Source organism: Betta splendens, chromosome 4 (genome assembly GCF_900634795.4).
Source record: "Betta splendens chromosome 4, fBetSpl5.4, whole genome shotgun sequence".
Lineage (NCBI taxonomy): Eukaryota > Metazoa > Chordata > Actinopteri > Anabantiformes > Osphronemidae > Betta > Betta splendens.
The window spans coordinates 18,070,591-18,093,643 of NC_040884.2; the positions used below are offsets into that span (position 1 = coordinate 18,070,591).

Here is a 23,053-nt window from a genome sequence, read left to right on the forward strand (position 1 = left end):
TTCCTCTGGTTGTTTTTGTGCTTGAACTATACAATACACTGCAGATACTGTAACAGCAGAGATGCTGTCATGCCTCTACAATGATGCCATCTACCCTCCACATCAGTACTGCTGTACTGGATCAGTCTGGAAAGATGCACAGTGATGCCTTTAACCTGGCAGGTTTATGTGCATGTCTCAGCAGGACCAAGAATGATACAATGGCTTTTTTATTTGGATTAGCAAATCAATGCAGATTATTGCCAGCTACAGGACACTTTATTATATATTAAAACATATATTTAATAATTAATCATACTTAGAACTCCTTCATGCTGACAGCAGGAGCAGTGGAGTCCAGGGGCCTTCAATTGAATTAACAAATGTAAAATGTGCCTCAGGGCCCAAACATATCTGCAGGTCCAGAAGCTCCAGGTTAATTAGAAAATTAATTAGCAACTTGATTTTAATCATTGATTAATTAAAAGCAATTTTTTATAGAAGAAATGCAAAGTATTCATCGTATCTAGTGCCAAGACCCTTTTCCTTTGTGTTATTTCATTGTAAACAGAATATCCTGATATTTAAATACTCTTAATTTAAATTATATAACATACATTTACTTATATTGTATTCTTGTACCTTTCCTAAAACAATTATATATTGTAGAAAATCAAACACTTCACAAAACCTAAATTTGTGTCACAATAAAGAACCCTAAAATGAAGTGATAGTGACGGTGTCGTTTATTCCCAGGAAGTGGCCATTTATTGCTTAAATTCAGTTAGTGACTTCTAAAAAAATGGATGAAGCTTGAACTCCGTGACCTCCGCGTCTGTCTGTCCGCCTGACGTCACGCTGTTGCGGCGCGCACCGCGAGAGGACGCGCACTGGGTTTGCGCCATATGTCTGTTACGTCCCGTCCTCCTATAGTCACCCTCCTCACCCTAAAATAAAATAAAAAAAGAGCCAAGGAGCCTCCAGTACAAAGACATGCGCCTGTCTCGCAACTCCGCGTTAAACAGTACCGTGTCCCTTTAAAATCGTCTGACAAAAAGCCCATATGATCCCCGAGCTCCAATCACCAATTCCTCCTGCAAAAGCAGCCTCTGCATTTTTGTCTGTCTGAATGCTACAGCAGCACAGGGGGGGAGATTGAGGATAAGGCAAAAAAAAAAAAAAAAACCCTGGAGAAATGTGACAATTCAATGGTGATTTTCATGGCGAGGGGGAAACTGGTGCGGAAGGAGTTATTCTGGGACTCCTCGGAGCCTCGAAGCGCAGGATCAAAATGGTGAGCTACGGAGGAGCGCCGCGTTTTTGTTTATTTTTTATTTTTCCGTCCCTTCTTGATCTCTTGCAAATTTGAGCCACTCAGCAGGCCGAGCAAACTTGCCACACTTGAGTCTCGCCTCGCGTGTATACCTGCGGCTGTCACGCGCGCGTTCGTCGCCGTGTGTCGTCCACGGTGAAGTTTGGAACTTGCCGACGCGGTACAAGTTGGAAACTGAAGCTGGCGGAAGAATGCGACGCCTACAATAGCGACATTGATGCCGAGAAGGAGTTAAATTCTTTTATATCGGGGCGCTTCTGCGAAGGGCTCGGGTCGTGACTGCTGCGAGTGTGGACTGAGTGAAAGTAAAGTGTGTGTGTGTCCAGTGTAGGACAAGTTTGACGGAGTGTGGTTTTCCTCCATGAAATAAAAGCTCCGCACTCACTCTCCTCGTCATAACTTCACCTGCTAGCAGGTGAAATCCCGCCAATCTAACAGGTTCGGCAAATAAAGGAATGGCCGAGTGACGTGTGTGCGTGTGCAGTGAACGCACGCGCACGCCGTCATGGTGGTTGTTCACAGGCCGACTGTCTGCTGGCTCCAGGGTCACGTTAGGATGCCTCATTAGGAAAGCATGTGGAGCCTGATGCAGTGGTGGTGTAATCCCACCGCGCGGTCACATCTGGAGGCTTGGGTTAATATCTGGGTCGGGTCAGCCGGGTTAACCCTGGCGCTTGCTGGCTCGGCGGCTCCCGGCGCGGCCGCCAGCGATGGAGAGGGCTCCGACCGCGGCCCGGCGCCTTTTCCTCCCGTCGGCGGCGAGGCCGTGCGATTCGGGTGCTTTTTGGTAAACGTACCCCAGATAATGTGTCCAATTACTCTGCCGGAGATCAAAAGCGGATTAGTCGCGGGCAATTTGTTTTTATTTGTCACCAGTAGCATCGGCTATTATGCCATAAATTGCCTTCTACATGGATGGATTACTGAACAAGCACAGTGGGCACCGGCCGAGGGGCTCGAAGGGTCAGAGAGCCCCCGGGGCCGAGTTTGTCCAGAAAGTACATGATCGTGAAGTTACACAAAATGATTCCCAATACGCAGAATGACATTTATTGGTGGATTTGTGGTCTGTTTGCTTTTCTTGGGCATCTGACACAGTTGGGTTTCAGCCGGCACTGTGAGGTCCTGAGTTGCTCCTTCTCTGTCCTCGTGGAGCTGTGTGATTTACGTAACGGCCTATTCAGGGCATTCCTGCCCACCCTTGACTTTGAGGCTTCGCTGTCCCTGGGTGCCGGGCCGAGGAGAGCGTCTTTAGTGCTTGTGACAAGTGCAGCCATTCTCCGGCCCCGGCAGCAAACTCCAGCAGACATCTCCGGGCCCACGGTCGGAGGCCGCTCTCCGTGGAAACGCGGCCCGCGCTGTAGGTGCCGCTAATTTATGCCCCTGAGATTAAGAACAGTGGGAAAGGTTGCAGACAGCAAGGTCAAGCTCTCCGCTTACGTAAGGTTGCTTTATGTTCTTGGTGTGTGTGTGTGGGGGGGGGGGGGTTGTTTTAACTACTGAAACTAATTAGCCTTGTATCATTTTGTCATCTGTGTCAGTCAGCATTGGTGTCATGGTCCTTTAAAAAAAAAGACTTCTAACTTCATTATCAAAAGGGCCGGATGATTTCTATTAGCCGTTCATTGTCAGACATTTGAAGACATTAGGAGTCGTTTTAAAAGTGATCTTTCAGCTTTTTAGATGAATTCAGGCCAGAGAGAGAGAGAGAGACTTAGGATGAGCTTTAAAGTGGAGGGAAATGAGTTTTCATGCTGTTTTTAGAGAATTGCCAGGCAGGGAAGCAGGGATCTTTGATCTGATAGGCGCTGCACATATTTGCACTACATTTTGTGGCTGCGTAGAAACACTGTTTGGCTCCTGCACCTCCAGATAAATCGCTGCTTTATTGAATGTAAGTCTTTGTATTTCTGACTTGACGAATAAGACGCCGCAGCGACTTTGCATGACTGCAATTCACACGTCTACAAAGCTGCTCATACTGTGTATTTTTTCTGTCGATCGGTCAACGTTTACTGTGTTTGTGGTGGATTTAGTTTTTTGCTTAACTCAAGCGCTAACATCACATTTACAACCATATCCATGGTTCATATTCCATTCTACTGCAAACAGCGACTCCCCAACAGTTTGAACTCGTGTTTACCATGGCTATTGATTGTGCTGTGGAAAGCTGATGCTCCTCCTCTACCTCCTCTTCATCTCTGTCCTCTCTGACCTTCTCATCAAACATCTAGGCTGCCTCCACAGACAGACACACCGACAGGAGGAGCATTGGCTCAGCAGCGAGATCCCGCTGATAAGAAGTCTCTCCTTTATGTGTTTCACGCTATGAAAGTGAGCGTACAGTGGTTTAGCTTAAAGCTATGTTCGCGCAGGCCTTCAGGAGCGTGTGCAGTGGGACCAGCGTGCCGGGGCCCCGGCGGAGCGTGGTAACGCGTTGGCGAGGAGGCGATGCCAGCGCCACGGGCCCCTCTCCTGGCCGGGCTTCCTGAGTCAGCGCTTCCTCTCCCAGCTCATTGGCCCAGACACAAACTTCCTGGCAGAGCCTCAGAGCGGCCGCTCTAACCTCATCGTGAAACCCCCTGCTGCAACCACCCCCCCCCCCCCCACCAAACCCCACCCCCCCCCCCCCCCCCCCCCCCCCCCCAACCCCCCCCCCCCCCCCCCCACCCCCCCCCCCCCCCCCCCCCCCCCCCCCCCCCCCCCCCCCCCCCCCCGCTACGGCCACAACATCGTCAACCTCCCGGCCGCTCCTTTCATTATGCAGCCGCGCATCACTCCGACCCAGGCGGCCGCCCGGCTGACATCTTCCTTCAGCCGCGGCGTCTGATTGGCCAACGCGCGTTCTCCGTCCTCCGCGTCCCCACCCCGATGAAAAACCCCTGTCCAGTTTGCTCTGAATAAAATCGAGCAAAAAAGGGATTTTGAAAAGATGCAGCTCAAGCATTCTCGCTTGCGCTGTCAAATTTTAATGTACTGTACGGCGCCAAGATGCTGCTCGTGCTGTGTTCTCGGCCTTATTTTTGTTTGTGCATCCCAATTTCATGCTCGGGTAGCTGCGTATCAGACCTAGATTGGCTTGTCACCTGTGGTCGCATTAACATATAGATGGAAACATATTCAGATCTAACGGTGAACGCAGGCGGAGTCTAGCAGGTCTAACCAGCCAGATTAGGACAAGCAGGCACGTGTAGGTGAGATTGGACGTCCGGGATTAGAGCAGCGCTGAAGCTGATAGCATTGACTTTATTAATTGCAGGATTGAGAAAGTGACATGTTTGGATCGGCTGAGGGGAGTATTGTAATTAGCTAAGTGGCGACGAGAGAAGACTGAATCACCAGCAGCGCATTTTAATGTAATTCAACCTTCACTCTGCTGTATTTGTAATGGTCCTGGTGTGTGTTGAACCTGAGATGTCTTTTAGGTTTAACATATAGTTATTCATGCAAATGTCAAATATGTGTTTCGTTGCAAATAATGATCTTCTGAGTGTAAATGCATATGCAATAATGCCATTAATATCCACTAACCGGCGTCGCCCCATCATGTAAAAGTGGCTTTAATGTGGCCGTCCATGTGACCTCATCAGACCGCGTCTCTATCGCTGCCCCCCTTTAGTCACGACTATTGATTTTTATTAGCATTTTGCATCACAGCGCTGTAACGACCACCGTGGGACCTGCGACCAGTGGTTCAGCAACATGCCTGACGACGGGGTGACGTGAGTCAGCGTCGCACGCTCGCCACTTCCTCATTTCCTGTTTACAGATTACGAAGCAGGTATGCGTGACGCCTGCGTCTCAATGCGGGCGGTTCGAGGATCACAGGCGTGCAGTTCGTTGCTGCTGCTGTAGATATGCTGCTTCTACCTCAAGGTCAGCGCTGATTGGATTTAGGGAGAAGAGGACGCTGCACACAGAGGGGAAATCCTCCATCAGATGCATGGATGGATTAGCAGACATAGGAACATGAAGGGCCTCCATCTCCTGAATGCTGTTTTCCATCCATGTGTCTTCCTGATGCTCAGTCCACGGACTCGGGCTCAACGTTTCTGGGCCCGGACCCGTCCCTGACTTTTGGCGCCAGCATCAGGAGCAGGGACGGTTCGTTGAGCACACAGAGGACACAGTATCAGTCATTACCCTGATGACTTTTTAATGGCGGTCTGATTGGACTCCCCCAGAAATAATTACACACCCCTGTCTCGTTGTGTTTGCTCGTGTGAACGCGATGATTTGTCACCACCTAAAAAGCTCGGCGGCGTTCCCGCGAGGCTGGACGCCGCTGTCGCGAGGGTGGAGAGTTTGTGTCCGGCCTCGCCGTGCTCCTCCGTCTTCGGCGCCGGCCATGACTCAGGGATACGCGTGGACGTCTCCACGCCAGTGAGTGAGATGAGGCCTGACGCGGTGCCCGCTCGCTTTCCTCCGGGTGTCAGTCAGGACGAGGCCTGCGCCGGGCCGCTCAGCGGGGGGGGGGCTCGCTCCGCAGGGGGCTGCTGAGTCTGCTCTCTACTGTAGGTTGAGCTCCGTGTGAGGACGGAAGGAGGAGGCCCCACCCCCACGACGTCCCCACCGGGTACAAGGCCGAGCGTGGGGTCGCTGTCTTCGTGGCAGTGGATGAACGGGTGAGGCTGATGGCAGCGGCTTCTCGGTTCATATACAGTGTGGACATGTGTCACGAATTGACAGACAAACAGTAAACTGATTATTATGTGTTGCTCTTTACTAGTTATGAAATCATATCATCATTTTGCCCCATTGGTGGAACAAAACAGTCTGAAATTGTTACATTGTCCTGAGGAAATATTCAATATTTCACTCTGTTTTATTATCAGATTAGTCATTTAATAATATCAGTCATCTTAAAAGTTGCCCTTTCATAGATAATAGTTTAGACATTATTAATAAATGAGTTTGAAGGCCCTGCCATGATGGATAAAATGTGGATGGAAGGAGTGTGAGGGATAGTTAAGACGTGCCCAAAAATTGTCCAGTTGTATGATTTTTATCCTGAAAATGCATTTCAGCGTTTTTACCTATAGGGGTTTTTAAACATAACTTTAGCTAAACAAACTGCAGCTTAGTGTAGTTCCATTGTTTTGTTGATAGATAAAGAACGTGATGTAAGAGGACACTGAGTGCAGTCGGAGAGGCCGACAGAGAGAAAGCTTTGACCCCCTGCTGTGTTTTCCCCCTGGACTCCCTCCTGCCTGAATACGTCCTGCCCTCCCTCACTCTATTGATGCGTCCGTGACTCGGTGCTGTGCTCTGACATTGGCCCCCGCTAATGGCTCAGTCTGTTCTGCTGTCAGCAAACAAACAAGCGAGTCAAGTAGACGGTGTTTAGCTCCTTGCTCATAAATCTACGGTTAAGTGTGTGCAGAGGTTCGGGCGGCGTGGAGTGTAATGGGCTTGTTTTTTACCCCACAAACCAGTGCCGGGGATGAACACGCAGGACAGCGTTGGGTTACAGTGAACACTGAGGGGTGTGTTTGTCTGTCGCTGAGCTGCACACTTTACACAGTGGTAAATCCACACGGACGGGCCGGTGCAAAGGTGCGGAAGAGAAAGGCCATTCTCACCATCCAAAGTCAAATTAGAAAGAGGGATTTCATTCTCCTCCTGCTGCTCGGCCTGGCTCGGGTCCAGGGGTCGAGCTGCTGCCAAGTGCAGACAGTCCCCGCAGACTCTGACATGGCCGAGCTGGGCGAGAAGTCAAAAAGCAGCTTTCTGACCACTAGCGTTGTTTGACACGTTCACCGGGGTTTGAGTTGCACCTCCAGAGTCTGACTAACGGTGGAGATAGCAGGAAAAAAAGCATTAATTAGTCTCTGGTGATTGATGCAGGCTTCTTCTGGGGCCGAGCAGTAATTCTGTGCATCATCTATCACAGCTTCATCAAAACTGGATTAGTGCTAAAGTAGTTTCAAAATTCAAAACTGAGTTTTAATTAAAACATTGCCATCAGGCTGATCAGGGAAGTTTTTTTTTAAATGCCTGATTATCTTCCCAAAATGCATCATCCTTCTAAAGTTGCTCTTCATCATCTTCTAGCTTGAGTTTGGGTCTAAATGCACAGCAATGAGTCCAATATTCCAATAACCTTTGGACGAAGCTGTGAAGTGGATCCTCTAAGTGGACCCCCCACATGATGAAGCCATGCATGGATACCGTGTACAGAGCTTGTGATTGAGGACGAGCCACCGCCCCCCCCATGTTTGTCACAGGTCACACCAGGTATGAATAATGTATCGGGAGACGTCTGACTGAGAGGCAGCTTGAAGGTGACGCTTCCTCTAGTTACAACGGGCTTCATCGCTGTTTTTACCAAGGAAAGCAGAGGTGAAAGGTTTAAGGATGAGATCAATGATGCAAACAAGTGTGACGTTAGTAAAGTGACTTTTTTGTGCTTTGTGTTGCAGTTGAATTCTTCTTATTGTGCATGTAGGATGTCCAGGATCACATCTAAAACCCCATCATCATGTTAAAAGAGCTAAATGAAGGATCAGGGGATTAAAGTAATCACTCAGTTGAAGCTAAAGCCATTAAAAGAACTAAAAGTAATAACTGAACTGAACGGTTACTGTATTAAACCTCTTAGCTTTCCCAGGTTTTCTGGAATCTAGTTAATCACTGTGTAGATTTTAATCTTTGACTGCATTGTCCTACTTGAGTCCCAGAAGAAGGAGGTGATCTTTATCAAAAGGAGCATAACTTCCAATCTGCATCTTGTACTTGATCTGATTAAGGCTGCAGCGTTTTGCCCTTGGGCGGCGTCTGTAGCCTTAGAGAGAGGGAGAGATAACCCGATCTCCACTCGTCCCTGGCTCGGCCTCCAATTTAGCAGCTGAAAACTATGAATAAATCTAACACTGCATAATTGAAATTCTTCAAACAGGCCACATTTTCAAGGTTAGACCCAAATGCAACTCAATTTTCCAGCCTGAAACAATGAATAGTCAATATTCATTGATCTTAAGGAGAGAACGTGAGGCTATTAACAGCTGCTGTGTGAAATATGCACTGTAACATCATATTTGTTATCGTCCCAAAGTAAATTAGTTTATCTCCTGCTCCTTTTTGCTTTCTGTCTGGACCTGCACATGCACCTGAGCAGGGACGTATTACGGCTCACAGCTACATCATCCCCACAACAAGGCTTCTGTCAATACTTTCCTTATTCCGCCTTCGAGAGATGCCTAGAATGATAAATCCATTAATTGTTGGGAGGGTTAGTTAATATTTATTCGGCATAGTTTCCCTAATTATTTCGCCGGACGTGTTTTGTCTTGTGCATAATTCGCCGCTCCTCGGGGGACAGTGTAGTGAGTGGGTGTGCTGAGAGAGCCGGCTAATGGGAGGGAGGTGGCGCTGAATACCAATGCACGCGCCGGTCGGTCCTTGCAGGGATGAGACGCCGTGTTTGTGTTTGTTTGTGTGTGTGTGTGTGTGTGTGTGTGCGTCGCATACTGTATGCGTGCGAGTGTGTCTCTGGCTGTTTGCTCTGTTCGCTGCCGTGTCCCCGCTCACATCCTGTCTGGATCGAAACCCTGCCCTTCCTGTGCTAAAATAAACCCACCTTGGGAAGCTGAGGACCTTGCACAGAGCGCTGAGTGTTACACCTTTTGATTTTTCACCCACTCGCATGCTTGCACTCTGTGACTTTGCACAGCACACCTAACACACTGAAACGATTGTTTAGAACTCAGCTTGTATGTTGAATTTTTAATAAGTCACCACGGATAAATAGAATTAAAAATAATGAATGTAAAATCATCAAATTAGTAATTAATTCATTATAAGTGTACAATGCTTTGTGTCTCTCTCAGCTCATAGTGGAGAAGACCACAGAACTTCCCCTCTGCTGAGTTCTCTCTGGTGGAGGATGTGGCTCTGCACTTCACCTGTTTGATGGACAGGCTGAACGAGCAGCGCCTCTTCCAGCCCGACTTGTGCGACGTCGACATTGTCCTCGTGCGCCAGCAACAGCACTTTCCCTTCCCGGCCCACAAAGGCGTGCTGGCGGCCTACAGCCCCTTCTTCCACTCCCTGTTCGCCCAGAGCAAGCAGCTGCGGCGGGTGGACCTGTCGCTGGACGCGCTGACCTCGCAGGGCCTCCAGCAGATCCTCAACTTCATCTACACCTCCAAGCTGCTGGTGAGCAGCCGCACGGTGTGCGACGTGCTCAACGCGGCCACGCTGCTGCAGATGAGCGACATCGCCGCCTCCTGCCGCGACCATCATCAGCAGCCACTCGCTGAGGAGCGCCTGCGCAGAGATGGGCGACCGGGACGCGCTCGGCGGCGCCGGCGACCCGGCTGTGGCGGTGATGTCCCCCAGGCCAGATGTACCGCGGAAATCAAACAGGAGTTCAGAGCTTGGCAGGGTGTACGCGCAGGAAGGCAGCAGCCCTTTCTCTGTTAGAGTGGAGGAGGCGGGCAAAACGGCCTCCCAGCAGAAGCAGTACTACCACCACAAAGAGGAGGGCTCGGGGGCCGGGGGGGGCGCAGACGCTTACTGCAAAGCAGAAGGTAACGGAGAGGAGTCCAAGACAGAGGGACACTCGTCCTTCAACAGGGATCAGATCATTGTGGAAGTCAACCTCAACAACCAGACCCTTAATGTGTCCAAGGGCTCTGAGGGCAAATCCACAACCATCACAGACACAACCGCCATGTTTGGCCGTCGCCATGACAACGATCCTGATTCAGAGGACGACGACGCGAATAATGACGACGCGATGGAGGAGGACGACGACGACCTGAAACGGACGGATCTGCTGGGGCCGAGTAGTGAGGACGAAGATGAGGAGGAGGATGAGGAGGAGGAGGAAGAGAACACCCTAAACATTCCAGGCCTGGAGCAGGCGGCCATCTTGGACCGACCTCGACGGGGCACCAGAGCGCTGGCGATGGTGGGCAGCACCGCCGCCATGCGGCAGACGCTGGTGGAGGCCACGCTGGCCAACCAGCGGCCGGGGGGGAAGAGGCCTCTGCACGCAGAGGGCCTGGGCCAGAAGGTGAGGCTGGAGGAGAAGCAGCACTTCCCGTGCAAGAAGTGCCCGCGCGTCTTCAACAACTGCTGGTACCTGGAGAAGCACATGAACGTCACGCACAACCGCATGCAGATCTGCAACAACTGCGGCAAGCGCTTCCTGCTGGAGAGCGAGCTGCTGCTGCACCAGCAGACCGACTGCGAGAAGAGCATCCAGGTACGGAGGCACTGAAACACACGGCGGTCAGGATCAGTTATTCTAGCACAGCCACCAGTTATTATCCAGTTCAGTACATAAAGACGGTAATAAGGAGTTCTGGTGTGTCGGAACCTCACAGTGAGCAGCTGTAGTCCTGCTTTAATCTACTGACTCTAGCTGCTTTTGTGGTACCGTGCTCGTTCACCCGGGCCTGTTCCGCTCATCTGCTACCGTAGCTCCAGCGCTAACGCCGCGGGTTCTACTTTACAGTGCGTGACCTGCGGCAAGGCCTTCAAGAAGCTGTGGTCGCTGCACGAGCACAACAAGATCGTGCACGGCTACGCTGAGAAGAAGTTCTCCTGCGAGATTTGTGAGAAGAAGTTTTACACCATGGCTCATGTCCGGAAGCACATGGTCGGTGAGTGGCTGTGAAGGAGTCCCAGTACGTGTCTGTGCTGTTTTAGCAAAGCACCCACTGTGTGTGTGTGTGTGTGTGTGTGTGTGTGTGTGTGTGTGTGTGTGTGTGTGTGTGTGTGTGTGTGTGTGTGTGTGTGTGTGTGTGTGTGTGTGTGTGTGTGTGTGTGTGTGTGTAGCCCATACGAAGGACATGCCATTCACCTGCGAGACGTGCGGGAAGTCGTTCAAGCGCAGCATGTCCCTGAAGGTCCACTCCCTGCAGCACTCGGGAGAGAAGCCCTTCAAGTGTGAGGTTTGAGATCTTTTCTTTACCTGCTGACGCTTGTTCCTTGTCCCGCCCACGTCTGACGGACCGTGTGCCGTTGCAGAACTGCAGCGAGCGCTTCCAGTACAAATACCAGCTGCGGTCCCACATGAGCATCCACATCGGCCACAAGCAGTTCATGTGCCAGTGGTGCGGCAAGGACTTCAATATGAAGCAGTACTTCGATGAACACATGAAGACGCACACTGGTGAGTGGCCTCGTTGTTGACTGTAAGCATTACCTGTCCCCGCTGCCCCCCCCGCCTCCCTCACCGCTCCGCTTCCGCAGGAGAGAAACCGTACATCTGTGAAATCTGCGGGAAGAGCTTCACCAGCCGGCCCAACATGAAGCGCCACCGCCGCACGCACACCGGGGAGAAGCCCTACCCCTGCGAGGTGTGCGGCCAGCGCTTCCGCTTCTCCAACATGCTCAAAGCCCACCGCGAGAAGTGCTTCCGCATCAGCAACCCCATGGTCGCCGACGGCAACGAGCCCCTCAGACTCGAGCAGCCCCTCGCCTCGTCCGCCGCGGACCCCTCCGGACCGGTCCAGCTGGGGACGCCCGGAACCACGCCGGCCGCTGCCTCCAGCCCCCACCCGCTCCCCCTTCACGGCACCCAGCTGTCTCTCCCCCTGCTGCACTCCATGGGGGGGCTGCCCCCCACTCCGCATTTGCCCCCGCCGCCTCCCCTGTTCTCTACCGGTAGGATGAACTCCAGCAACTAACCAATCTCTGTAGCATTTGGAAGCACTTTGTTACTTTAGTTTAGTTTTAGTTTATTCTCTGAGGAGGACTCCTGCTGCAGGAATGCGATGCACTTCAGTGACATTTACACAGAAGGAAAAAAATGAATGACGGCTACACGGAGGCCTCATAGAAACACACACACACCTACAGTACCATAATAAGAAATAGTTATTTTTTACTCTATTCAATACAATAGATAACCTCAGTCAGTAGGACGTGTTGTCCATCACTTCTCTCATCATTCTGTCCTGGTTTCAACTGCACAATGAGTCGACTGTAGCCTCCTCACTCATTAGGGGCCTGTCAGCTGAGTGAGTGCCACACGATGATGGAACACGTTTTATTTCCTCTTCTCTGCCAAGGTGTAGCGAGTGGTTCTTGTCTGACCCAGCAATAACCAAATGCTGATTCGTCTTCGAGTATATATATGTACACGGCATTGCCAATAACCAAATCCCGTCAGCTCACCTGCTTACATAGGTAATGTTATACAGCATTTATAATCGATCCTGCACCTTACATTTAACTCTAGTGATGTTTAAAATGTATTCCAACCTGTCTTCATTTTTATAATTGTGTTAGTGTGTAACTTGTGGCACGTTGCGTCAGTTTGTAAAGACACAAAGGAAGCTGTGACGTGAGGTGAGTGGAGTGAGTGAGTGAGTGAGTGAGTGAGTGAGTGAGTGAGTGAGTGAGTGTAGTGAGTGAGTGAGTGAGTGAGTGAGTGAGTGTGAGTGAGTGAGTGAGTGAGTGAGTGAGAGCCTGGAGGTCAAGCCTAATCAACATTTGAGCTTCCGTGAGTCAGGAAATGCAGTCATTTGTTGTCTTCCATCTTTTGCTTACATTAAGCAGGCGCTCCTCTCCCGTGGATCTGGCTTTGAGAACCATGTGCCACTTTTTTTTTTTTGTTACCAAACCCGTTGAAATCCCACCTACACTATATGTGTAGGTTTAATTCTAATGTTAATTTAAAGGTATGTGTAAACAGCAGATCCAGTTCAGTTTGCACCTTTGATCGGGATGTGGAGCGACACAAAATGCACTTCACAATAGATTTCGAAAGGAAAATAATAATTATAATAATAATAATAATAAAGTCAAAATCATTTCTGAGGATCTGACTTCTCGCTCCGTTTCCTATCCAAAAAGAGTCTCTGTGCACTATTGATGCACTCCCGTTCACTTTATCTGTAGCTCGTAGTGTAGCATTACCCTGTACTGTAAATACTGTTACGACGTGTTCATTATGTTTATGTTATAATTTGATAATTTGAATGTCCTCTCACACGTTTCTTGGCTGGTACTAGTGGATGTCAGAGTTTGTAATTGTAATAAGCCGTGTGTTATTTAATTTTAAAGACATATTCCTCATGTCTTTATCACTGCTTATATGTATTTCCTAATCTAGATGGTTAAGGGCCACACCGGATGCTGATTTGTTAACGGTACTTTATTTTTGTGGCACATTGTGTTTTTAAATTGCTGCTTTTGAACAGGGTCCAGTTTCAGACCCTTTAACTGCGATCGTGTTGGCCGAATTTAGTCTCATTGGGTCAAAAACGTGCTACAGTTTCAATACTTGGAGCAGTTTAAGGATGCAACTGCCAACAGTTTACTGAGAGGATGAGGCCTGATTATTGACACAGTCAGAGATGAGGCCTGTTCCTCTCTTTAAGCTTAGAGATCAACCTTTTTTTTTTTTTTTTTTCAGTGGCCCATATTTATCTTTTTGTGTGTTTCCCCATCACTGGAGAAGCACTAGCCCAAAAGACAGTACTGAAATACTGTGTTAGTAGTTGTGTTTGCCTTACACCTGGAGGGATCTGAATGTTTTCGTGTTCTGGATGGGGGTGATGGTAGCTGATGGTCGAGGACGAGGGAGAGTAGTTGATACTACTGAATTATGCACTTTGATTGCCAACCTATCGCGCAATAGGGGGCGATGATTGCAGACGCAAGGTGGGAGCTACGACCTGTAAACTCGAAACCCAATACACCGTACCTTTCACGTAGATGTAAACGTATCAGGTGGGTTTTGAGGCTCGCGACTATCGCATTATTTGCTCATCACACTACTTCTGTGCGTTTGAAGTCCATCAGAGGTTGATCGGTTGCTGGAATAGCAGCACCAGGCCCGTGTCGGTCTCCTAGAATCACACTGCGGGTCGTCTGCTGCTCGCTGAGGACGGCTCAGGAGTGAGCGGTCACTCAGGGGTCACCTTTCAACCACGCTGAGCTGGTGTCTCAATCTACCTGTCTTACACTGCGCTGCTCCCTAACGTCTGTGTGCAGCTCCCCCTACAGGGCGTGTGCGTTAACTACACCTGTGGCTGTTTCTGGTTGGTTCTCCCTCTGGTCACAAATGTTATGTCCTGATATGTGACTGTTATGTTTCTTGTTATTAAATCTATTAAAGGAAGTTGCCAAATTGACTCGTGAGAGGGAAATTAACCGTTGTGAGCACTTTAAACTCCAGTTGAGCTTGTCGGGTTAACTGGCTGATATAGTAGCAGTAGGTTATGTGTGTTCACATATTCTGATCCTGTAGAAATCCTGATATATAAAATATGATGAGCTTCCAGACCCCTTTAGTTTATTATCAGTTGCTAATATTAGCATTATTATCAGTCAAATAAACACATTTTGAGTTTGGTATCATATCGAGAGAACATTCGGAGATGGACCCAGCTACTGCTCTACAAAGCATAATTATTAATGAATTAATCTTTTGTCTTCGATTATTTAGCAAATACCTAAATCAAGCTGAAAATAAGACCAAACCCAAGTGCGATTTCATTTATAGAGATGCTCTGTGTGCACCCTGCAAAAAAAAAACAAGTCCGCCATGTTTAATGTATCGTGTTTTTAATTGAGCGCTTTAAAGTTAAACGCAAGTAAAACGGAGGCTCTAGGAAATATGCAATCTTTGCACAGCGTTTATGAATCCTATATTCCAGGCAGGTCGGCTTTTAATTAGCCAAATTCTCCTTTCCTACGGCTAGCAGCCAAAGCCTTGTATTAGATTAAGCTAAGGTGGACCTGTCCTTGTCCTCAGACGAGGGCTTGTCAGTGATGAAGTGTCTGGCCAGACTTCACGGTGACTGTGCTTTCTGCGCCGTCCGCCCGGCCGGTGACGCGTCCTGATAGAAGCAAAGGCTGCTCATGGTCGTCACTTGTGGGTTTGGGTTTATTGTACCAGCTGTTAAAGTGTGTGTGTCCTAAAAAATTTGATTACGTGGCCTTCAGGCCATTGGGTTTTAGTGCCAGGATAGTGGAGAGAAAGCTGTGTGTGTGCGTGTAAAGATTAATGTGTCCCCATGTTGGTAAACAGCCAAAATAAATAGAACTCATTACATCACTAATAATATTGTTCCTTTAATGGTTAAAGTGTAAAAAGTGGTGCTGTGATGACTATTTAGGCAAAGGTACCATAGGTGGCCTCACCTGACTAGAGCTTGAAGGACAATTGGCTTATTGTTAACTATTGAATTGACAGTATTATTTATCAGTGTATTGATTTGGAAACTTTGGTCCAGTTCCTGGCAACGTTTCCTGTTTTCCGGCTTATGTGATGGAACCACAGGCACCGGCGCCATGGTCATTTCAGTAACGCGTCACCCACGCACCCTCTCGCTTTCCCACACGTCCTGCCGCTGTGTTGAAAAAGAAAAAAAAACCATGATGTGTACTGTTCTTTGCTGATTCTCTACATTGTGATGTAAACACGATGTCTTAGTTAACTCTGATGTACAAAGACCATGTGTAAGCAGTAGTTGTCGACTTCAGCTTTGTTAAATACTAAAAACAGTACAAGGACAATAGTGTCTAGAGGTGCTATAAGATTAGACTGTATGTTATGTCTTTAATTGGTATTAATGCCTAGTGTTTACTGTCTGTAACACAACACAGCGTAATTGAATCATTTCAATATTAAACAGTATAGATATATTATTGCAAATGGACGCGTGTGCTGTTTTCTTGTCAGTACGATTGTCTGCATACATTGCGACTTTGCTGCCATCTGTCGGGGAAACATGACCCTTTTGGTGTTAAACGTCTGCATTTTATTTTGTAGGAGTGTCTGCAGGCTACAGGAAACGGAAATGTATAAAAATGTCTTCAATCAAGAAAAGTGTCCATTGAAACACAAACACACGATGATGCAATGTGCCCGTGTCGAACGTCCTCGTGACCTCCAGCCTTCATTCTGCCGGGCTGTGGGTTCACATCTTGGTGAGGCGCAGGGTGTTGAGGCGAACGCCCAGGATAGTGGCCCCCGAGGAGTACTGGATCTCTCTGAGGATCCCGTTCCAACGCCCCTCGGCGGCAATCGTATCTGACGGGGAAAAAGGTCACGTATCATTTCATTTTGCAGAGTCTGGAATGAGAGGCGCGGCGACGATGACCCACCTCCAGACGTCGTTCATCTCCTTGGGAACCACCTCGTCTCGTCCTCCAGCGGCATCATGGCGAAGCCTCCGACGGCCGTAGAGCAACCTGCCACAGACACCAGGTTCAGAGAGCTGGCGCTCCTGGGGGAACGCTGTGAAATCAGACCACTGCGGGAACAAGTAACGTAAGCGAACACTATTTTATCACCTTGACAACTGAATGAGTGCCCATTAGCATCTGAGCTTGAAACTCAACGCGTTGGTAGCGTGTCGTAAACTCTACAGAGTCCGTTAAACCCTTTGTCCGTGACGCCCCGCTGCCACGTATATCCTCCCGTCATGAACGGCGGCGCAAAATAATGAGCGTGCAACCTTCATGGGCGCCAGCTCCTTCCATTCAACCTCCTGGCGTCGTACGCACACATGCTCTTCAGGCGCTCCTGTGCAGAGGCCAGGCCATGTGAACCCTGACTTCACTGCTACAAAACCTCAGTTTTGACCACGTACTCACTTTTCCTCTCGCTTCCCTCCAATCACGTAGACGACATCATTGTTGGGACACCGTGGCGTGTCCATAGACCAGGTAAGGGAGTGGCTCTGATTCGCCCCATTTGAACGATCTGTGGGCAAAAAGAAGCAGCGTCCGTCACTAACGAGAACAGATGTCATCAGATTTCATGCACAACCTCAAACTCGGACTCACTGCCTGTCGTAGACCAGGACCGAGTCCAGTGTGTGCTCCTGCTCCTTCAGCTCCTTCCCCCCAATGACAAAGATGGAGTTCTCAGCCTCGCCCAGGCCAAACAGGAAGCGGGGAGATGGGAGGGGGGGCATGCCCAGCCAGTCGGCGCTGACGGGGTCATACTGAGGTCACAGGAGTCAGGGTGTTTGTGAATGGGCTGTGCTTACGCTAGCTGAAGTATCTTATAGTAGATGCTACTGCGTGCAGGTCAAAACACATCTAGAGCTTCATGCTCGGATCAGAACCAGCCCCCTTCACACGGTGACCTCCTACCTGCAGGAAGTAGGAGCAGAGCGGATCCTCCTTGTTCTGTTCGTCAAAGAACAACCCCCCCGCCACAAAGACCTGGTTCTCCCTGGTCACCAGGCTGGCGTGGTTCTTGGGGATCTGCGTGGAGAGCGAGGCCACGAAGCAGTCGTTCCCCGTCGGGTCGTAGGCCACGGCGCCCACGTCGTTCACCATCAGTATCAGGTCGCGCATGAACATGCCGAACCGCAGGTTATCTTGAGGATTCCTGGAGGAGCTCCTCCTCCTCGTCCTTAGCCTCGCCGTCTCCATCCTTGTCCGCTCCAGTGGCCTCCTTCGTTGCCATTGCTCTGTTTAATAACTCCCGGCATCTTGCCCCGCGTGCGCGTCCTTGACCAGCTGGAGCTTTTGCTGCAGCTCGGGTTGGACGAGATCACTGGTGCTTCTCCACCTTTTCCTCTCAGGTAGTCCCCCCGACCAGACGCAAACGAACGCATCCAGCAGACCCGGCAGCTCCTTCTCTCTGCTTCAGGGGTCCAGCGCCACCCCAGTTCATCAAGGCCTCGAACACAGGCTTCCTCGTCTCCACGTTCAGGTTGTCGTTGGCTAAAATGGCCGCCAGTTCGCTGGGCAGCAACTGGTAGAATTCCTCGTCCCTGGAGATGAGCTGGAAGCGCTCGCAGGCATAGTTTCGGGCGGAAATGGCCAACCTGGGACAGTCCAGCATCAAGCCGAGCCTGAAGACGGCCAGGCAGTTGCTGAGGCTCAGGCGCTTCTGCAGGAAAGAGACGCAGACGGTGAAAATGGAGGGGATCTGGTACATGTTGGCCACAGCGAAGATGTCCTGGACGTTCTGCTCCGTCACGTTGATCTTGGACGTGTACAGGTACTTGAGGATCAGTCCCATGACGCCCGGCTCCACGTCCTCCAGGACGATCTCTTTCTTTTTGCCCTCCTCCGGGTCGGACAGGATCACGGAGCGGAAGTAGGAGCTGCAGGCGCACAGGACCAGCCGGTGGCAGGGGAACTCCTTGTCTTTGATCTTCAGCACGCAGTCGACCAGCTTGTCGTCCTCCAGCAGGTCGTACAGGCCGTCCTGGAGCAGGGTCTGCTGGTAGATCCTGGGCTCGTCCGCGGGGTTTATGGGAGCAGCCATTGTTGCCGGTGGGAGCCTTTCTGGGGCTTCAGCTCAGGGTGAGCGTGGATCTTCCTTCCAGTAAAGCAGCTCTTGTTTCTAGCCGGACAGGAGAGGACTCGGGGGCACTGACAGCCTGCTGTTAGCTCAGCTCCTCCGCTCTCTCACTGTCCCAGAACCTTCAACTCAGCCCCAACTGGTGGCCTATTTATAGGCTGGAAGCTCGGCATGGAGCTATGGGCTTCATTCTAAAAGGTGACATGCAATATCTGGGCTTTAGTCCGTTTTATATTATATCCGCCTCTAACCCCACAGGAGCGTCCGCTCCGCATTCAGGCAGCTGACAACATGGCTTCATACGTCGGCCCTGAGTCATGGGGGGTCTGCGGCTGAGTCATAGCCTCACTGTCACCCTGTCATTTGACTTTATTTACTACAATGGCATCGAATTAGCTTGAGCGTTACTTACTGGTTTGCACTTTGTTTAACTTTATATTAAAGTAGTACCGTGACATGATTTTCCATTATAGTTTTTTTCCATAGCCTATTAAATGTGTAATGAGACCCCATAGTCATATAAATCAGTCATTTATTTTATTTGTTAAATGTCACTAGATACCATTTGTTCAGCTGTTCAGGTCCAGGCAGTGACTCAGTGCAGACCTAGATAATACAGTGTCCATCAGACAGGTATTAAATGACTGCTGACATGATCTCACACGCCCAAAACGACAGGAAGCACAGCTGTTCATTTACATGGAAGTCATTTTTTTAATAACAATGTACTGAGCATATCACACAGACATTAGTGCTCGTTACCCTCAGTCTAAAATAAGAGCAGAAGTTTGAGTCAATCGTGCCACACGGCATCACTGTTTAAAAACCTTGATCGACAGCAACACAGTCGTTGATGTTCCAGAACCAGGGACCAGGGTCTACTCTGCTTTCTGCTTGCTGGGGTCCGTCCCGTCCGGGCCCGCCTGGGCCGCGGACGCAGCGGCCGCTCCGGCCTGGCTGCCGGTGACGTCTGCAGGTGCGGCCCGGAGGGTCGGGGTCGTCCATCAGGGCCCGTCTCCGTTCCCGGCTCTTTGATCACCTGGATCAGGCAGTAGGTCACAAACATGACGAGGACGGTGGTCACGGGAAACCTGGGGACGCGAGAGACAGCAAAACTCCATGTCAATAGGTTGTTAAAAATGCCTGAATGCTCATGGGCTTATTAAAACATCATCACCTTTTAGAAGCAGCCGTTTAGCGACCAACTTGGCAAAATCCAAACTGTTCAAAGCCAGAACATTGTACAACACAATGCTCCCAGAAGTTGAAGGTGTTGAAGACGGCTCTGATCCGACGGGAACGTCGCCTCCGTCATTCCAGTCCTGTGAACAGAACCGCGTTCAGTAATTCCCGTGACGCGGCCCGAGCCTAAAACTCCACTGACCAACCTCGAACGACGCGAACGGCTCCGTGGAGAAGAACTTGGCCGTCCACAGCTCCAAGTTGAGGCCGAAGCAGTTGAGGAACGCCCAGATCAGCACGGCGCTGCAGGGTCCCAGCCAGAGGACGGTGACGCCGAAGGTGCACAGCGAGGCCACCAGCTCCTCCCCCACGCTGTCGTGCTTCCCACCCAGGTGGTCGTACACGTATCTGTAGGAACACTGACATCAGGCCTTTGTTGAATTAGGATCGGATTTATTTAAATCTTCTTTCTGTGGCTCTCACTTGCACAACCAGTTCGTTATTATTTCCTCTGTCGAAGTGTCTAAAAGGATCGAAAATACCTTTTAAATACATTTCTACTGACGTAATCAACAAACGTGATCGTGCTGTATCACTACCCACGTTTCGGCAAACACGTAGAGCATGGTGATGCATTTCGGCGGCTTGGGCGGGTCCAGGTGATCCAGTCTGGAAACCGTGTTGATGACTCCGAACATGACGGCCGCCTTGACCCAGTCGTAGACCAGGTTGAAGTAGGCCAGACCGACTGGAAGCAGGGCAGCGGCGTGAGTCACGGCTCTTTGCCGTCGGTTCGGCTGATTCGACAGATTAACAACAGGCGGGGGACCGGCACAGACCTACAGCCCAGTCGGAGAGATGCTTCATCAGCCTCAGGTCTGTGGGGATGGTGAGGATGTACATGAAGTGGAAGAGGACGTCCACCGCCACCACCCACGCCGAGTGGACCAGGCCCTGCACCCTGATGTTCCACATCTCCCACTCCCTTCCTTCTGCCACGTCCGCCTTGTTGACCTGCAGGCAGCCACAGGCGCAGACCACAGGGAAAGATTCTTCCACCATCTTTTATAGTGGAACCAAAACCTTACTGGAAACTCACTTGTATGTAAAATTTATCAAAGGTCATGATGGGCCCAAAGTAGAAGAAGGGGAGGTAGAAGTTGTACTTGAGCAGCTCCAGGAGGCTGTAGTTTCCGTCCTTCCTTTCGCAGTTCTCCAAGGCGAAGCTCATGCAGCGCATGATGGTGAACCCGCAGCCTCCGTAGAAGAGCACGTGGCGCAGCTCAAAGTCCCCTTGGACGAAACCGGCCTGAAGGGAGAGGAAACGGCACCGATGGGGAATAAAATAAAGCGACGGCCCCACACAGTGAGCATCGCGCGTGTTCACCTGCCAGGACACGAAGGGCTCACACTTGAACGTGGCCAGAGTGCAGAGCCCCGTGGCGAAGCACAGCCAGCGCATTTTCACCAAGGAGATGCTGTAGAGGAGGATGCAGTGGGACAGGATGAGGGTGACGTAGGTCCAGCCCATACTGGTCCACACGGCCAGCAGCCCATACGCCATGTGCACCAGGGACCTGTACTGTGGGAGAGGGGGAGAAACCTCCGATTATCAGACCCACGACTGGAGAGCGGCCACGGCTCTCACTCCTGAGCAGCGGGTGCTGAATGGGCTGGTTTGAGGCACCTGCGGAGCCAACATGGAGCAGATCTTGGCGAACAGCACGTGTCCGGAGAGAGCGAACAGGATGTGGGCTCTGAAGGTGGAGAACCACATCACCCACTCCAAATCGGCTGCGTCCTGTAAACCAGGCAGGGAAGAGTGGAAGTGGGAGACGGTTCAGGAATCAGCGACATGCGTCTAGACAAACACAAGCGGTGACGTCTCACCCTTTTCCTCCCGACGTAGTACCATCCCGGCTTCACGCTGGTTCTGAACGCCTTCCTGTTTGCACTGGCTGCGATAAAAAAGACGAGAAACACAGGATTAGTCTGTCTTATTTTGAAAATCTTTTGAATTCAGAATAAGACACCAGGTTTGTCACTGCAGTCCTGCCCTGGAGACTAACAATACTCTTGCACTGTGACATTAATACTGACACCTGATCTGTGCATGGTCTGCATAGCTCCCACTGTACCACACACACACACACACACACACACACACACACACACACACACACACACACACACACACACACACACACACACACACACACACACACACACGTGTCACTCAGCGTACGCCTCGGTCCCAGTGTGTGCGCGTGTTTGCTCATACTCACATCTGGACACCTCAAAGATCCAGCTGCTGGCCCAGAGGACGGCCACGCACAGCACCACGTTGTAGAAGTAGAGCTCGTATTTGGGAAGCGCCGCTTTTATTCCCATGGTCCCGTAAGCTCCTGGACACAACGTCGGACCAGACGACACTCGGTTCCATTGACTATCACACTTCTAAATCACAGCCCGATCAAATCTTTGCGCTATGAACCCGTGAAATAAAAATCAACTGCAGCAGTTTCACTATGTAGAGTGTTTTATTGGCAGCTCACTGTGACTAAAAATAAACCCGACTTGTCAACAAGTATTGATTTTACATATAGATCTCTGTCATGTGATGAACTTTAGCCAGTCGTGTTTCTCACCTGCTCACAGCTGCCAGTTACTTTTCCAGCATTATGCTTTTGACATGCAAGAGATCTTCAGGTTAGTCTGTTGAGGCTAAACTACATTTACAGGAGTAGTTTTAGCAGTTTAGCAGTTTTAGCATCGGACTGAATAAAAGAATCACCTACATTCAAACCTCCGTCCTTCTGTCACTTTCTGCTGCTGCTGCTGCTAAAATACCACACGTTCGTGCGCTTCAGCCCGTCCGTCCTCTGCGGCACCTGTTGTGATCCTGACCTTGAACCAGCTGTTATAAAGCGGGAAAAAAACTTACTACAAAAATAAAACTCGGAGTTCTTCAAAGGAAAAAACACATAAAAAGTGTGTTGCAAGTAAATAATCTGTAAACTGTACCTGTGCGTTCACAGAGCTCAGGCTGCAGGTCCCACTGACTCTCAGAGAGGGAGCTGCCATCAGTTAAAGGTGACTTGATGTATTTATACTTTGACCAGTGGGACAGGGGGCAGAACAAAGGGGCTGTTCAGCATGAAGCCACATTGATCCTCACATGTTACAACTTGACTTAGCAAATAATACAGCGCTTACACTGTCTTTGAACTCACCAGGCTGTAAATCTATATTATGATAGAGTATTTGATTACGTCATATTTTTTGTAATTTAAATCTTGAATATGAATAAATATTGTATGAATGTG

At 50.0% G+C, this 23,053-nt stretch overlaps 3 protein-coding genes across 3 annotated transcripts; 1 reads left to right on the plus strand and 2 right to left on the minus strand.

Moving 5' to 3' along the window:
• Window positions 1-883: 883 nt before the first annotated feature.
• zbtb47b (zinc finger and BTB domain containing 47b) lies at window positions 884-12,667 on the plus strand. The gene is given in 7 exon segments (XM_029147748.3): window positions 884-1,273; window positions 9,142-9,550; window positions 9,552-10,523; window positions 10,776-10,923; window positions 11,099-11,214; window positions 11,291-11,435; window positions 11,516-12,667. Coding segments are annotated over 6 exon segments (2,145 nt in total). The 5' UTR covers window positions 884-1,273; window positions 9,142-9,223; the 3' UTR covers window positions 11,953-12,667.
• A 3,213-nt stretch (window positions 12,668-15,880) lies between these two features.
• On the minus strand, window positions 15,881-18,639 carry klhl40b (kelch-like family member 40b). The gene is given in 15 exon segments (XM_055507871.1): window positions 15,881-16,424; window positions 16,427-16,499; window positions 16,501-16,533; window positions 16,617-16,679; window positions 16,681-16,766; window positions 16,769-16,802; window positions 16,873-16,920; window positions 16,922-16,985; window positions 17,069-17,229; window positions 17,381-17,615; window positions 17,617-17,738; window positions 17,741-17,789; window positions 17,791-17,851; window positions 17,854-17,899; window positions 17,901-18,639. Coding segments are annotated over 15 exon segments (1,911 nt in total). The 5' UTR covers window positions 18,510-18,639; the 3' UTR covers window positions 15,881-16,197.
• A 429-nt stretch (window positions 18,640-19,068) lies between these two features.
• Window positions 19,069-22,880, minus strand: hhatlb (hedgehog acyltransferase like, b). The gene is given in 16 exon segments (XM_055508183.1): window positions 19,069-19,571; window positions 19,573-19,637; window positions 19,723-19,801; window positions 19,803-19,867; window positions 19,930-20,135; window positions 20,211-20,230; window positions 20,232-20,250; window positions 20,331-20,475; window positions 20,567-20,741; window positions 20,827-21,036; window positions 21,115-21,309; window positions 21,415-21,528; window positions 21,618-21,685; window positions 22,013-22,132; window positions 22,526-22,644; window positions 22,752-22,880. Coding segments are annotated over 14 exon segments (1,674 nt in total). The 5' UTR covers window positions 22,119-22,132; window positions 22,526-22,644; window positions 22,752-22,880; the 3' UTR covers window positions 19,069-19,364.
• Window positions 22,881-23,053: the final 173 nt, after the last annotated feature.